The sequence below is a fragment of the Paramormyrops kingsleyae genome, chromosome 25 (genome assembly GCF_048594095.1).
Source record: "Paramormyrops kingsleyae isolate MSU_618 chromosome 25, PKINGS_0.4, whole genome shotgun sequence".
Lineage (NCBI taxonomy): Eukaryota > Metazoa > Chordata > Actinopteri > Osteoglossiformes > Mormyridae > Paramormyrops > Paramormyrops kingsleyae.
The window spans coordinates 18,018,061-18,035,133 of NC_132821.1; the positions used below are offsets into that span (position 1 = coordinate 18,018,061).

A 17,073-nucleotide genomic window follows, 5' to 3' on the forward strand; every position below is an offset into this window, starting at 1 on the left:
GCAGAGACATGAAAGTAAATAATTCACACTATACTCGCAATCAGGGTACACACAAACGCACACACTCCACAGTAAAAAATTACATGGTTACAGCACTTACTATTTACCAGAGCTGGAATTCTCAATATTCGGTTTTGGTCTTGAGACTGGTCCACTCAAACTGATGTTGGCCTCATCCCAGCCTTGAGTGCATTTTGTCTGAATCCTTCCTTGGACTTGGCTATATTTTTTTGTCATTTATTTAACCTTTATTTTTCCAGGCAATTAGCCACTAAGAACAATTTCTTATTTACATCGATGGCAAAAACGGCAAAAGAACCTTTTGAAGACAAAGGATAATGACATAAAGATACACATGAACAATACAAACACAATAATACAAATACAAAATATCTAGCATAAGCATGCAATTGTTTTCTTCATTAATTATATTCAGATACGAAATAACTACATATATCTTTGAGAGAGTCTTTTATATTTTTTTTTAAAAAAAGCTAGCAACGACAAAACAAGAATCTAATTTTTATGTGTTTTGCAAAGTGTTCCAGTCTCTGGCGGCAGCAGTCTGAAATGATCGATAAACCAAACGTGTTCGCTTTGTGGACTCTCAATAATATGAGTTTGGCAGTATGGATATTGTAAGCAACAAATGATTTTTGCATCAGGTGACATGCGGAGACAAACCTAGAATAGTTTTATAGAAGAACATGTGTAAATGTATATTTCGATGTGTGTAAAGAAGGCTATACTTTACAGAAGAATAAAGCGTATAGTGGCGAGTTTTGAAGGGAGCATTTATAGCAAATCGGATAGCAGAATGGTAAAGAAAATCAAGCTTCTGCAGCACACTCTTACAAGCTGACCTGTAAATGACATCACCATAATTAAGCATGGGAAGAATAGTGATTTTTTAACAAGTTCCAGTTTTGCTGAACGAGTAAGAGTAGAACGAATTATATACAAAAAACCTATTCCGACTTTAACTTTGCACTGTAAACAGTTGATATGATGTGAAAAAGATAAATGTCGAAATACACATTATCTGAATCGATATGCAAATATCCTTCTGTCCCTCCAGTAAACAGAAACTGGCTGGAGCAGCGCTACTTAAACAAATGTACTACATTTTCCAGCTGCCCGGCGGTATAACGCTTCAGATGGCGCAGAGGCTGCTGGGAAGAATGCGGGCCATTTAAAAATGAACGTGAAAGAACCCGGGAAGATCGCGATCGTCCGTCTGTTTGTTCGTAAGTCTCTCACACTCAGTTGGATTAAAACTCATGAATGAAACTCACCTTGGGTTACAGTTTCCATCTGGGTGTATGTGCTGTCCTGTGTCTGCTTGTCCGTGTAAGTTCGTCTTGAGTGTATATGTCTTTGTCTGAGGAGCACTCTTTTTTTTTATTGAATGAAAGTACACAGTATACATCAAGTATAAACATCTTGTGCATACAAATCAGTAGTTACGCCAGGGGAGAAGACAAATAAATTAAAATGAAATAAAATAAAGGAAGATGAGAAAAACAAAAAGTATTACATAAATGCATCGTAAAGCAGAAAAAGGGTGTGTGTTCTGACAGCCTTCTTATTCAGCGAGCAGGAAATGGAGGAGCTGAGGAGCACTCCCAATCAGGGCCGTAGCCAGATATGAGGTCACCGAGGTCCGGATTTCGGTAATTTTTTTAAAGCTAAAAATAAATTTCGAAGCTAAATATTCATCTTAAAAAAAAATCAGCAGCTGAAAATATCTACGGGCGAAGTGCATTCTTAATTACCTTAACGGATGTGTTATTAATACCTCGTGAACCGCATCCGCGCACTTCACTGTGTAATAATGCAGCATTGAGAGGGAGGGTGCGCAGGCAGCATGTCATTCAATAAGACAAAACAGTGATCATTATCTGTAAAAAACGCTGCGAAACAGCGACCTACTATAGCGTCTACAGTAAATGTAATAGTATGACACATGTTACATATAGGCGTAGGCTAGGCTATTCTGGCCATGTTAAAGATTGGGTTTCTTTCATGTTACGCCTAATCTGCTAGATTATGCCAATGTTTCACATAACGTCATTGATAAAAAAAAAAGAAAAACCGCTTATGAAGGGGACGGTATCAGTAATCGTGTCCATGGAACACTTAAATGCTTTTTGGAATGCAATAAATGATCTGGTTATGGCTTCTGACAGCGAGTGTATATCTTTGGTATTACTAGATCTAAATGCAGTATTCCATATTGTGGACCATAATATTATTTTTGATTGGCTAGAATCTGGTTGCCATTAAGGGGACACCTCTCTTTGTTTCGCTCCCATTTAACTTAAAGTTAACAATGAACAATGAATCTTCCAAGCCCACTAAAGTCAAAAATGATGTGCCACAGGGATCAGTGCTGGGCCCTCTACTGTTCACTTTATATAGCTACCTCTTGGTAATATTTCTTAGAAATCATGGTGTTGGGTTTCATTGTTATGCTGATGATACAGTTATATGATGGACATTGGTGGCTTGATGGTTAGTGAAGCGCAATTGTAATTGTAAAATTGCAGATTCAAATCCCCGACCAGCGAGCAAAGTACCACCCCCAAGCACTGCTCCCCAGGCGCTGAATTAGGTGCCCCATGCTATGTCACATTGTCACATATAGGTTAAATGCAGAGGACACATTTCATTGTTGTGCTATGTACTGTGGTATGTCAGGCTCACTCTCAATATTAAAGTCTAGACTAAAAATGTGCTTGTTTAGTCTAGCTTATATGGACTCTAGTTATAGCTATTTCTTCATTGGGTTAAAGGCCATCTGGTAATAAAATTGTTAGTTACATTCATGGATAATTAACCCTTCACTAGGTAGCTCTAGCTAGTTAGGCAGGGATAATGTAAAATAAATAAGACTGAATTGGAAAAACTCCCACCCAGCAGTGACCGCACTTGCTCTCACAAAGTAGACCAATGACGTTATGTAAGAAGGCGAGACCTAAAGAGGAAGGTAAAAAAAATGCACGAGTTTTTTCGTGTTCACGCATGTGGTGTTTTTTTATCTATTTTTATTTAGTTGTCCATACAAATGATCCATACATATGGAATCAGATTTGTGCCAATATAATCAAGCAAAACTTTTTTGACATCAAGCAAAAACAAAGCTTCGAGGAAAAAAAACTAACTGAAGCAAAAGAAATGTCATTTCAAAAGTAAAGTTTATAACTTGCAAACACATGATCAGTCTTTTGATAATGTTTTCCTTTGTTTACGCTGCCAGCTTTCTCGCTTGCGCTCCCTGACTTTTTGTTTAAAAAACGAGAAACGGAAGAAAGCGCAAAAGAAAGGGACATTTAGACTTGTGATATGAAACCATGCATGAAAATGATGAGACATATTAGAAATACATGAGATCGGAACTTTTGTTGGTTTTCATTGAGATGACACCTATGCGCAGATGATGCCTCTCCGGCCCGACAGGCAAAGGTCATTTGGACAGCTTAGTTTGAACTACACCTCCCCCGCCAATAGGGTGATCTCCTTGCGGAGATCAAAAGGGGAATGCAAAATTTCATAAATAAGGCAAAATATTGCCAATCAGCGTAATCAGGGTGATCTCCTTGCGGAGATCAAAAGGGGGAAATTGAGGGAATAATTCTATAAGGGGAAATAAAGGGAATGATTCTATAAGGCTGTAACTAATCAAAACTTGAACTGACTGGCGCGCCGGCAAGGCAAGGTTACCTAATCGGAAAAGATAGGGGGGGCGACAGAGAACATCAGCGGCCCCTACTTATCTTATAGCCTTCCAGAAGGACAACTACGAACCGACTAACGAGAGCAAGTGTCAAACATGTGGTTGTCACGTAGACGGAAGGTACCGAGAAAGGGGGGGAGATGCCCAAAGGGCTTTAAAAGGGATACAGCTGATACATATGGCGGAGCTCCCTCCTGTACATGCTGAATGTATGTCAGACGGCCGCTCCCGGATTGCAATCTGTCAGAGAATAAACCGGTGATTTGCAACTTCTCCCCGTGTCAGCTGTGAATCTCTTCTCATCCACGGACCCGGTGGAGACGGCGTACTCCAACAATACAGATAAAATCAAATAGATTTCGCCAAATGTTGTTTGAACAGACATGCAGAGAACGGCCTGTTATTTCCGGTTACGTAAACGCGGTGTCCCTATACCGTAAAATGTACGCATGCGTGGTACAAATCGGGCAGGAATTGGTTGCGTTTCCTAGTGCGGAATCACGCGCATGTGCAGAACAGATCGTGCTTTCGGGTATGGAATCTATGGATCGTGAACTGACCGGACGCACTATGGCTTCCCCTGGCGATACGTACAGATCACACGACCAGTAGCATATTTCAGGCGTTGGGAATTTTTTTTGAAGTTAAGGGAAGTTTTGCGTTGCTTCTTCGACGCATAAGCAGAGTAAGTTTTCATATTTATTATTATTATTATTCATCTGAGGTAAGTTAACAGCTGTCTTCCGGTCCACCGTTTGTTTTGCATGCCCGTAAACAACAGTAGTGTACGTTTGCTTAGCATATGCTACGCATCTTTGGAATTCCAGTCATTTTATCAGGGACTGCTCTAAACCTCACTTTCAGAGACCCCCGTTACGTATTTTGACCTTGGCAAGAGAAAATTTATAACCAGCCTGCGGCATTTTCAGCTCAGCATCCTGCTTAAAATAACGTTAGACTTGCTTTTGTAAAACAAATTCCGAAAATCAAAACTATACTCATAGCACGTTTTGGATGGGCAGCTGTAGTAGGTAAAAGACCACCAGCCCAGTAGATGTATTGTGATTTAACGGCAAAATAAATCTTTTGTTACACGATGATAAACCTGTCCTCGTCCCGTGGCAGCGGTCCTTCTCATTTGTGTCTGCCTTTCAAAATGATACGAGGATATTTATTTTTCGGGCAAATTAGGACCAGTTGTTTACTTGCCTGTGTACAATTTAAGAATTAAGGAAGATGTATGTATCGGATACTTAATAAGTGAGTACAAGGTCAAATGCTGCAGTGAGTTTTAACACACATATATATATATATATATATATATATATATATATATATATATATATATATATATATATATATATATATATATATATTCCAATTAGCAAGCCCACCGTGGTGACAGAAAAATCAGCTTCACAGTTAGACTTAATTTGACATTATGTGGAACTAAACCAGAATTCAGGATGAGCACCGCTATGTTGACGTAATTTCCCCGGGAATCTAATAAGGGCAATGTAGGGGGGGGGGTGTTCCACGAAGCCGGAAGTGGACGAAGGTTAGCAGGTTAACTTAAGCTAGAAGTCATTCCTATTGGACAATCATAACTTCTACCTTAAGTTTATTCGACTAACTCAGAGATCCTGCTTTGTGGAACACCCCCCAGGACTTTGCTGAGTAAGTGAAGGCTGCTGATTAAACTCTGCAGCATTTGTTTATCCCTCTGCAGAGCTACATGCATGTTAATATGCATGTTAAATGCACAGAGAGACAGAGTAAAGAAATGCTTTCTAAAACTTTCCAACTGCCCTGCAGGTTGCTTGATTTATGCATGTTTCTTTTAACATATTATGTAGTTCCTGCAGAAGTAATCACATTAAGCTAATTGATTTTTGGAGGGTGTAAAACTTGACGCTGTTTTGGGTTAGATGAGGTTATCACAAGGTTGCTTTAAGTGGAATTATTTTTACACTATTAAATTCGGGATACTCCCCTGCCTCTCTCTTGTGTGTAGCTGCCCTGGAATCCTGTCCAGGAGATTCTTATTTTCTTCCCAGTCTTTCCTGGGATAGACTCGATGTTCCCTGTGGTTTGATATTGGTGAAATTTGGCATGTGAATTAAAGAGTTCAGAAATATTTTTTGTTTATTTTTTAATTCCATTTGAGATATGCAGAAAATGATAATTCAGTGTTTTGAGTTATAACTTTTTTGTTACAGCTAAATGGCTAAGCTGGTGCTTGTTGGAAAGCACAGAAAGGGTAGTTTTCATATGTTTTTTTCAAGGTCAAAGTTCATGTCATGAATTACATTCAGTTTTGAAAAAATAGGCTTTAAAGTAGAGCTGGGCGATATGGCCTAAAAATAAAATCTGATTTTTTCACAAAAAATCCGATTTCCGATTTTAATCGATTTTCCCCTCCCCTACTCAAAATCAAACTACAGATGACAAAAATGGTTCAAAACAAGTTTTAACTTTATTTAGCTTTTTTTTTACTTTAGGGTTAAAGTGCAATCTGACAAGCCATAAAAGATGCTTGTAAGTGAGATGGCAGACCACGCCATTGTAAACACTTTTAGAAACTTGTAAAAACTTTTAGAAAGCTTTCTCTATAGCTTATTTTCAAACTGGCAACAACACAATATGCCCTCAAACTTATAAATAAAAGTTTAAAAGGACCTGGATTTCACTTAAGCACTGAGTTTTTTGCTGTGAGCTGTGAGCTCATATAATTATGCATGTAGCACTAATGTTAATGTGAAACACCTGGAAGAGTCTTTTAATCAAGGATACAAACCAGTCAAAGTACAAGAAGAAATTAACTATTTATCCGAGCAGAGGAGTCTTTCAGAGCTTTTAAAGTAGTTTGTAAAACCTGACGTAGCTCAAAGTGTCCTCCCTGACATGGATTATCTGCTTACACTACCTCTAAGTAACTTTGCTAGTTCAGAAGTGATTCTGAATCTCCTAAAAAATCCACATTGACTCAGCCAAGCGGGCTCTGTGAGGGAGTGTCCTTAAATATGTCTGGAACATCTGCCTTAACTTTTACAATTGAAGAAACAGTCATGTAATTTTTTTCCCCTCCCTTTATCTGCGTCACTTTTTTTCCCACCTGCCTAGGTCATGGTTCATCTTTCGTTGCCTGTTGGCCTGAAGTCCACACTTGGAGTTAAATAAATCATATGAACATAGATTATTGATTAAAAGTAGCCATTAACCAGATGAAGTTTCAGATCACTCAGAGCACGGCGGATTGATTTGGAGGCTACAGGCAAACTAAAGTTACCACACAGTATAGATACTGTCAAAGAAAAAGTCCTGTATTCAGTTTTTTTTTTAATTAAAATTGAACAGTGTAGGAGGGGTATTATCAGAACACTTGCATATCAGTTTCGTCAGATGCCCACCTGTATTACCCTTTGGAAATATTCGTAAAATATATTAAATTCACAGGATCCATATACAACTACAGTAGATAAGTAGCAGTAGTCAACTACAGTAGACAACTAGCAGGCTAAGCTAAGAAGCTAGTACAATCAGCTTGTTTTGTGCAGATCTTTAAAACTAAGTAATCTTAAAACAATCCTCATCGCTATCGCAATCTTCATCGGAAGATGAATTAATTTCAACACCACTGTCGGGAAATGGTTGAGCTTGTTGCAGAGGTTCTTCGGTGGAAAAAGGAGTGTGCGATTGTGAAAATGGCAAATACAAACTGCCTAATTTCTCAATGAGAGTGTGCCATTGTGAAAACAAACACAAACTCTGATTTCTATGGAGCATGAAATATGATGATCGTAAATAAATCCATAGAAAAATAAAATTGATTTAAATTTTCATTCCAAAGATTTATAGAACAATAAATTTTATATTCCAAGGATAGAATTTTTTTTTTTTAATTCCAGAGATTTTTTTTATCTTTTTTTTTTAATTCCAAACTATTTTTTTATTATTAATTCATCTCTATGTAAATTGTTGAGTTGGGCAGCCCTGACTCTCGCTTTTTTTTTTTTTAAGCGCTTATGGCTAGGGGGGCTTTGCTGATCTTCAGTCCATTACCTTGGCTTTGCTTAAATGAGAAGTAATGGTAGCTGACATTCATGTTGGTAATGCTCAATAAACTGAAGTTCAATAAACCTCATCAATCCTCATCCATCCTTATTTAAACCACTTATTCTGGTGGGGGGGGGGGGGCGGTTAAGGTTTGTTACTGTATATTAGAGTGGTCCTTAAAAATGAAAAATTGAAAATACTGGCTCTCACCCCCTAATTTTGTTATGCTATATACATATATTTCAGGAATTTTTTCATTTTTTCAAGCATGTGTAGAGAGACCCCTGTCCGTGAAGTCCACTCTGCTTGTCTGTAGGTCCCTAAATCTTTGGGCAATAAAAGTTGGAGTGCTGGCCTCCCTGGTTATCTGTGTGTGTGTGTTTATGTGTGTAACCCCCCTTTGGTGCCTCTCGTACCAGGCTCGGCCTTGTCTTTAGGCCCTGTGATATGTGCATGTGTGATCCTACAGGGTAGTGTTAAGAATACCATTTGAATCATGCTACAGTAAAAATTCATCAAAATAAGTCTGCTTACACTCTGTTATACCTACTATAAGATGGCAATGGCAGATTTTTGGGACGTTTTGAAATGAAAGAGCAGGGGCCTGTAAAAATAGTTGAAAAAAAGAAGCATTTAAGGTGGACCGGAAAAATCCGAATAAGTAGCTGCGAATAAGTAGCCAACTTCAGCCTCGTAAACTCAACAGTATGTAAGGCTGAACTTTGAATAAGATCAAGACACTCAGTCCAGCAAAACTAACAATAATGTAGTGAAATGAGGGATTTACAGTCTGGCAGTTGTATCTAACATTTAAAAGCATCACTTCTTACGTTTGAACTGCGTCTCTCCACATTGACGCCAATGAGGCGAAGACAGGTCTTCAGCTGGACTGGAGCGCATGCGTACTTCCTATCTCGTAATTATGACTTTGTATCTCGTAATTATGACTTTGTATCTCGTAATTATGACTTTGTATCTCGTAATTATGACTTTGTATCTCGTAATTTCGACTTTATATCTCGTAATTATGACTTTGTATCTCATAATTTTGATTTTTTAATCTCGTAATTATGACTTTCTATCTCGTAATTATGACTTTCTATCTCGTAATTATGACTTTGCATCTCATAATTTCGATTTTTTATCTCGTAATTATGACTTTCTATCTCGTAATTTCGACTTTCTATCTCGTAATTATGACTGTATCTCATAATTTCGGCTTTTTATCTCATAATTATGACTGTATCTCATAATTTTGATTTTTTATCTCGTAATTATGACTTTCTATCTCGTAATTTCGACTTTCTATCTCGTAATTATGACTTTGTATCTCATAATTTCGGCTTTTTATCTCATAATTATGACTTTGTATCTCATAATTTAGATTTTTTTATCTCGTAATTATGACTTTCTATCTCGTAATTATGACTTTGCATCTCATAATTTTGAGTTTTTATCTCGTAATTATGACTTTCTATCTCGTTATTTCGACTTTCTATTTAATTTTTTTTTCTCTTACTGGCGGAAATGGGCTTCCATATTTAAGCTTTGACTTTGGGGGGGAAAAAAAATTTGAACCTAGCATGAAAAAGCTTTCCAACAAGCTGTACCTGAGCCATATATCTGAAATAGTAAAAAAGTTATTGTTCATAACAAATTATCTTTTTTCCCTACTTGGGGTGTAGAAAAGGCAGCATAGCTCTAAAGGAAATTGGAAGAAAAAAAAAATTCTGTGTTTTGGAAGTTATGCATAATTCATTTGCTAAATTTAATAAAAAATCAAAATAGTGATGCAAAAACTTTGTTGGAAATTTGTTGAATTAAAATGGAATGACCCATTAAGAAAGATGGATAGATATGAACATCAGGGTTAAAATGGTAATGTATTGTTGGTTGCTGTCAAAATTGCTTTCACATTTTGTTTTTGAATTAAGTTCTATGTTGCAATTTGAGTAATTCTTGGATCTAGAGCAGTCTAGAGTGCTGAAATTAACGTTATGCATATATGATGTTTTATAGCAGGTTTTCTTTCAAGAATAATTTGTTTCATTTAACCTATTTTAATGTCTTGTGCACATCAGTATTTAACAACTAGTAGTGTTTATAAGTTTTGTACAAAAGTTTTAAATAAACCTCATCATTCCTCATCCATGCTTATTTAAACCACTTATTCTGGTGGGGGGTTAAGGTTTGTTACTGTATTTTAGGGTGGTCCTTAAAAATGAAAAATTGAAAATGCTGGTTCTCACCCCATAATTTTGTTATGTTATATAAGAAAACGTCAGTAATTTTTAGGAATATTTAGAGCAGGGTTCTTCAAATCTGGACCTCGATTCCAAATCCTGGCCTTGTTTTCAGTTCTCCCAAGTAGTTATTTTAATAATTACTGATTCTGATTGGTCAGAGGCTTCACACCTGACTGACAGGTAAAGGAAGGCTGGAAAACCAGCAGTGCTCAGACCTTGAGGACCGTGATTTGAATAACCCTGGTTTAGAGGTTCTGGTCAAAAAGATAAACCCTAGTGTAGTCATCTACTATTAGTAATACTTGTTAGTATCTCAGGTCATTCATTTGATTATTTTTCTGTACTTATTTTATTTTCCTGATTACTGTAACTGTATTTCTTAACATTTGGTTAATTTAAATTTAAAAAATGGCTATCAAAAATACCATCATTAAAAAAAAATCTGGCAGCAACCATGCAATAAGAACTTTTTAAAACAACACCTTTTGTTGTTCTTAACTTTTGTCCAAAATTTAAGCTTTATATATTTTCAGATATTTAGACTGTTTCATTTGGTCAAATTTTATGATTCTTGATTTTTAAAAATTGACTGTAAGAAATATGGTAGTGAGCATCCTTGAGGCTAAACTGCAAAACACATGTTTGCTAACAATCAAATGAATGGCCCAAGAGATGAACAAGTATTACTCATGGTGGATGACAAAACTAGGCTTTAGGCAGCTGGAATATTCGACCGTCATGTCAATTGATTACAAACTCCACTTATTTTGTTTTGCTTTTACTTATTTGTAAAAATTGAATTTTTGCAAGTAAACTGTTGCTGTAGCCATCTTGTTTTCAGTAAAGTTTGACTGAAGTTTTGTATATTTTGATAGTTTACAGTTAGACTTTGATATTGTTGGCAACCTGTAAACATCAATAAAACTACAAAAAAATTGCCAGGAATACTTTCCTATAATGCATCACAAGATAAAAGGGTAATTGCATGGAAAACTGGCATTTTAAAATTTGACCTCAGCTAAGGACCACCCTATACTGTGCGCATATATACAACAAGGCTTCACCTAATTAAATTACTTTAAAGCTAAACATCATTAATTATAATTAAATATATTAGTTTGAGAGAGATCTGTTTTATTGCTTATGTAGATATGTGTAGGGTGATTCCATGAGAAGAATGAGTCAGAGTTCGTAATATGGAAATATAATTTGTCGTCATTTCAGTGCTCCATTTTTACTAACAATTTCCTTAGAATTGCTCTTAAATGGATTTAGAACATGATAAAATTTGACATTCAGTGGACTGCACACAAATATAATTTTAGTAAATCCTATAGAAAAAATGTAGGGCGTAACGCTAGAAAACACTAACATTACATTGTTGATAGGCTATTTCTCTGACTGTCTGGCTGTTCTTTCCAGAGAACAGGTTTGATTAGGGCTGGGCGATTTGTGTAACAGTAGAAAACACTATTAGTATGTTTTGTTGCTAGGTTTTTTCTCTGACTGCCTCGCTGTTCATTCCAGAGAATGGGTTTGACTAGGGCTGGACAATTTGCCCTAAAATGTTATCACAATATTTTCACAATATTGATATTTATCACAATATTTTTAAATTCATTTGTATAAAACAGTAAAATATGATGGGTGCTTTTGAGTTTTCCTGATTATAATAGTTCTGGAACATGTAACAAGCATTATGGTGAATTACATCAACAACAGACTCGTACCTTAATGGGATTTGTGTGAAGATTATGCAAAGAAAACAAGTGTTTACGCTATACCATGTTACTCATGATAATCAGATTCAAGGCAATATGAATGTTCATAATTTTGATACAATGTTGCCTTATATTAAGTGTTCTTTTAATAAATATTTCAGTTTTAAAAAGAAGGTATTGCAAAATAAACTTTAACAGAAATATCCAGTATGTCGGTTGTTCTCTGTTTGTATGTTGAAGGGTCTCTGCATCATCATGGCCAGCTTTAAGGTGCGGAAGTATAGGGATGAAGACGAGGAGCCGGTGAAGGAGATCTTTGCACTGGGGATGAGTGAGCATGTGCCCACCTCCTTCATGCACATGCTGAAACAGCCCCTTACCCAGATGGTGCTCATGTGCATCTTCTGCGCTTTGCTGACCAGCTCCAAGTCATTTCTCCTGCCCGTGTTGGCTGTGACTCTGCTTCTGGCTGGAGCTCGGCAGCTGGTCAGCTACCTCTTCACCAGCTACATCGACACCAGCCTGAAAGATGATCTCAAATGCATCCGGGAGACCTATATGGAGAAGAAGGACTCATGCTTTTGGGTGGCGGAGAGCGAGGGCCGGGTGGTGGGCATGGTGGCCTGCTTAACCTCCCAGACTGAGGAGTGCCTGGAGCTGAAACGCATGTCAGTGCGACGGAGCCACCGCGGCCTGGGAATTGCTAAGGAACTTTGCAAAGTGGTGGCGGACTTCACTCGTGAGAGCGGCTATAAGGCTGTCATACTCTACACTTCTGTGGTCCAGACAGATGCCCAGAGGTTGTATGAACATGTGGGCTACAAGAAAACTGGGGACTTTGTATTCCAAAGTCTACTTGCCAAGGTCTTCAATTTTTACATTTATGAGTACAGATTAGAGGTACAAGAGGTTACAGGTGGCTAAGCTGTAGTTTTTTTCAAGCCATCTTACAGATTAAAATTAAAATTTGTGGCTTGGTGTCTGTTGACTTCAGCATGCCTCTGCATTCATTTATGCTGTTTTCCCTTTTCATTCTGATTAGTGTCTCTTGCATTCAGGTCATTTCACCAGTTGTATTTGTGCTCAGTACTTAACTGGAAACCTGCTAGATCACGTTATTTGCACAATGCATATCAGATGTTCTTCAGAGCATCGTGGGACATAACTGAGAGCCTTTGTTGGATTTACTAACACCGTGAAGAAACAGCATCTGTTTTCAGATGCATGTGAATACAGCTTCTGCTGGGACATTGTTTGAATGGTTAAAATTTTAACTTCCCTGTCATTTTGAATAAAGTACTGCAAATTGATGGCAATGGGGCTGTTTGTCTTTATTTCTTACTGTTAATCTTATGTTTTATTTTCATGCATTTCCTATTGTATTTTGGTAAAGTTGAATTGTGGATGTGACAACTCTACCCTTTACTAGTGCAGTTACAGTATTACAACCTTAGCAGGAAGCAGAGACTCAGTTATGACAGATTTTTTCTATTAAATATAAATAAGTTCTAAAGTTACAGAAGATAAATTATTGGTGCTAAGATTATTATTACAGTTTGTGTGATAAGTGCCATTGCATTTCTCAGGGAAGGATTTATTCTAAAGCTATACATAGAAGTTGGGCAGTATAACTACGCTCTAATGCAGGGGTGGGCTATCTTATCTAGATAGGGCCACTGTGTGTGTGGGTTTTCACTTCAACTCCCTAATTAGATTACTAATTACAGGACTGATTGGCGGATGTGTCCTCACACCTGGGTCTGAACAGTTGACCTAAAGGTTATCGCAAAAATCTGCATACACACTTGCCATTTGTGGATAGGATTGCCCACCATTGATCTAATGGATAAGTGGTTTGAAGATGGATGGATGAAGAAAAATTCTATTCTGTCTTTACAAATAATTTTTCTTTCATAATCACCAGTGAAACTCATTTCTACATATTACCAAAGCAGATCAAGAGAAATTGTATGCATATTAGTCAGCTTATAACTGCAGACTAAAACAATTTTTCTCTGTTTCTAGGTTCCTGTGAAAGAATAAATGGCCCAATACAAAATCCGCATATATCGGGATGAGGACTTTGAGACAGTGAGGGAAGTTTATGCCACTGGGTTTGCAGAGCATCTCCATGCCGTGTACCTTCAGGTTCTTAAACAGCTCTGGGTTCAGCTTACCTTGGCAAGCATCTTCATTGCCTTGCTTGCCTCCTCTGGGTCACTCCTGTTATCCATCCTGGGTGTAACTCTTGTACTCCTGGCTTCCCGAGAAGGGGTACGATTCTTGTTTGGCCAAGGAATCCAACTGGGTCTCAATGAAGACCTCCAGGACATCAGGAAGTCGTACATGCAAGGAGACAGGTCCTGCTTTTGGGTGGCGGAACTGCAGGGGGTCATTGGAGGCACAGTGGGCATACTCTCAGCTAAAGATGAGCCTGGATGCTGGGAGCTAAAGCGAATCTCTGTGAGGAAAGAATTCAGAGGACAGGGAATGGCCAAAGCACTGTGTAAGACAGCTCTTGATTTTGTGATTAACCAAGGGGTTGAAGATGTGGTGCTGTATACCTCCATGGTCCAAACAGATGCTCACCAACTCTACAGGAGTGTTGGCTTCCGGATGGTGGAGACCTTTGTCTGGCCATCACTCCCAGCCAAACTTATCAACTTCATGGTGTTGAAATACAGGTATAGAGTGCTGGCTTAGAGAAGATTCAGAAGATGCAGTTTATTGAGGACCATCACAGACATAATCAAGATATGTAACAGTATTATAATCTCAAGACCTTTAAAAATATATACGTACTGTACATAAAATTTTAAGCAGCATTTCATGGGAATTTCTCCCACTTGATTCTTGTATTTTCCGTTTACCCAATGGTGTTTTTTTCCTTTTGACAATCTTAACCTTTTTAATTCTTATCACAATTTTTACTATTATATGTTACTCACTGATCTCTTGATTCAGCTGTTAAGAATGCTTGCACTTGCATCAGTTCAAAAACATGCTCTTTATATACATTAAAGTGTTAGGTTACCTTGTAAATGCAACGAATTTGTGATATGCTTTGCATTGTAAAAAGATGCAAGCATAAAAGGTTTTTTTCCACTGCAAAATTCTTACCTATGGAATCCGTAATTTATGGTTTGTTTTTTTTCATTCATTATATACATAATCACCATATCATTGTGATATATTATCAGCTGGAGGTCAGGATGTGCTGTTTTGGAAGGAAGGTGTGCATGTTGTCTGAACATAGTCTTGTATTTCTGTATTTTGTGATATTGTAATACAAACAATCCTTCATATTTTGTTACATGTCAAGTGTTACGTTACATAAATGATTCAGTTACATATACATGTATGATACATACTGTATATATAAGACTAACCGTCCACTTCATTGAGAATACAGTTCTTATATTGGGCAGGATCCTCCTTTGCTCTCAGAACAGGATGATGCTGGGAATATTCCTCCAGATTCCAGCCCATATATAAGCCCCCAAAGCTGGGGTTACGAAACACTTTCATGACAGACATAGACATTGTTCTAATTCATGCACTGTATTTTCAGGAATTTTAATAGTTTCTGTGTGGACTGTGTGTGAAAAGGAAATCCTCAAAACTCAGGTTCAAATGATATCTTTAATATTATGTCCTTAGTTTAGCAAACTAGGCACCGCTTCATCTGTTATGAGAGCCAGCATTTGAAATATGGAAATATGCTAAATTTGTTTATTATGGTTTGTGATTAAATGGAAGATGTAGATTTGCAAATGATCAATGGATATTGGGCATCTTAAAAAGTGAAAATGTAAGTCAATGCCTTTTGGTAGGATAATGATTATTCACATGAGTGTTTTTTGTCCATATTGATTAAATACATGTTATCTGCCTAAATGCATATAGAAATTAGAAAATAAGGCTGTAGGATGATGTATGGAAGATGGATGAATATATGGCTGGGGAATTGTACAGTATTCAGCAGGTCCTCACACCTCTCAGGCTGTTTGTTCAGTCCTGGTCCACTGCTATTTATTAAAGACATAATCAGACGTATTAAAAAAATACAGGATTCTGTATTCAGAAAATAGCAGTTATGAAATTTGAATGACAAACAGACAGAGCACATATATTTTTATTGACAGTGTAGTACTCCAATAGAAAAGGAAAACCAAGCAGCCACATACAACCCTAGCAGTCCTATTAATAAATGTTTTCTTCAGAACAGGTGATTTATTATGTGTAGTTATACAGTCATGTTCTTTATCAAATATCAACATATGAATATTTAGTCTTTCAAATTATATCTGTAGATATACAGCCATGGAAAAAATGTTGGCAGGGACCACAGCACAATTTTTTGTTTTACTCATTTCTGAATTTATGAGTGTGTGTCTGAATAATGTGTATTTTTTTTTTTGCAAACTGCAGCCTGGCTCCTCGCTGCTTCTCATTAATGAAGGGCTTCTTCCTTGCTTTATGGGACTTCAGTCTTGCTTCTAGGAGCCTGATACAACCTGTCCTAGCAGTGCACTTCACACCTGCACTTAATGTTTCCCATTCCTTTTGAAGGTCACTTGATGTCATCCTACGCTTTATGAGAAATTGGCGGATAAGTAAACTGGCAAGTCATCTCTGGCATTAGAAAGTCACTTCCCCCCTTTACCTGGCTGGTTTCTGGTTATTCCCAGTGTCTCCTGCTTCATCTTATTCTCGAGTTCTGCTGCCTTAGAAATTTTAAACCTGGAAGCAACCTGCTGCTCAGCATAGCCTTCTGCCAGCAAAACCCACAATTGAACCAGGATTAAAGAATGCAGATTTGTTTAGAAATATAGAGTAGTCTCTTAACTTTTTCCATGGCTGTAGGTGATGTAATTAAATGCAGAATTCCTTAAGCTGTATGATGTTTGAAGGGTGTCTTGCATGCTCAGCCTATTTCAAATCACCCCACAGTATCTCAATAGGATTCAGATCTGGACATTGACTTGACCATTCCAGAATTCTGTTTCTTTCTTCTAAGCCGTTCTTTGGTAGATTTACTGGAATGTTTTGGGTCATTGCCATGTTGCATGGCCCACCTCTGCTTCACCTTCAGCTTCTGGATAGATGGTCTCACATTGTCCTCGAGCACCCTCTGATACAATACACTTGCTATGAGGTTCTTTTGTTCAAAACTGTCTTTGCTTTATGCCAAACATGTCCTCTGTTACTCTGTCCAAATAATTCAATTTTAGAATCACCTCTACAAAACACTTTGTTCCAAAAGGCCTGGTCTTTGTCTGGGTTAGGGGTCAGCAACCTGCAGCTCTTTTAC

General features: G+C 37.4%; 1 protein-coding gene across 3 annotated transcripts; it reads left to right on the forward strand.

Moving 5' to 3' along the window:
* Positions 1-4,116: 4,116 nt before the first annotated feature.
* Positions 4,117-15,112, forward strand: LOC111845803 (putative N-acetyltransferase 8B). 3 transcript variants are annotated; one of them, XM_023815469.2, is made up of 2 exons: positions 4,117-4,421; positions 13,785-15,112. In XM_023815469.2, the coding sequence occupies exon 2, from the start codon at positions 13,803-13,805 to the stop codon at positions 14,460-14,462; it is 660 nt and encodes a 219-aa protein (XP_023671237.1). In that variant the 5' UTR covers positions 4,117-4,421; positions 13,785-13,802; the 3' UTR covers positions 14,463-15,112. The 3 variants fall into 3 exon arrangements, with proteins under 3 accessions (XP_023671237.1, XP_072563067.1, XP_023671236.1); XM_072706966.1 differs by lacking the exon at positions 13,785-15,112 and adding an exon at positions 12,000-13,075 and having other exon boundaries at positions 4,219-4,421; XM_023815468.2 differs by lacking the exons at positions 4,117-4,421; positions 13,785-15,112 and adding exons at positions 5,151-5,413; positions 12,000-13,075.
* Positions 15,113-17,073: the final 1,961 nt, after the last annotated feature.

Bases quoted from the DNA above. Each gene is read 5' to 3' on its own strand.
- LOC111845803 (XM_072706966.1), top strand. From the start codon at position 12,015: ATGGCCAGCTTTAAGGTGCGGAAGTATAGGGATGAAGACGAGGAGCCG.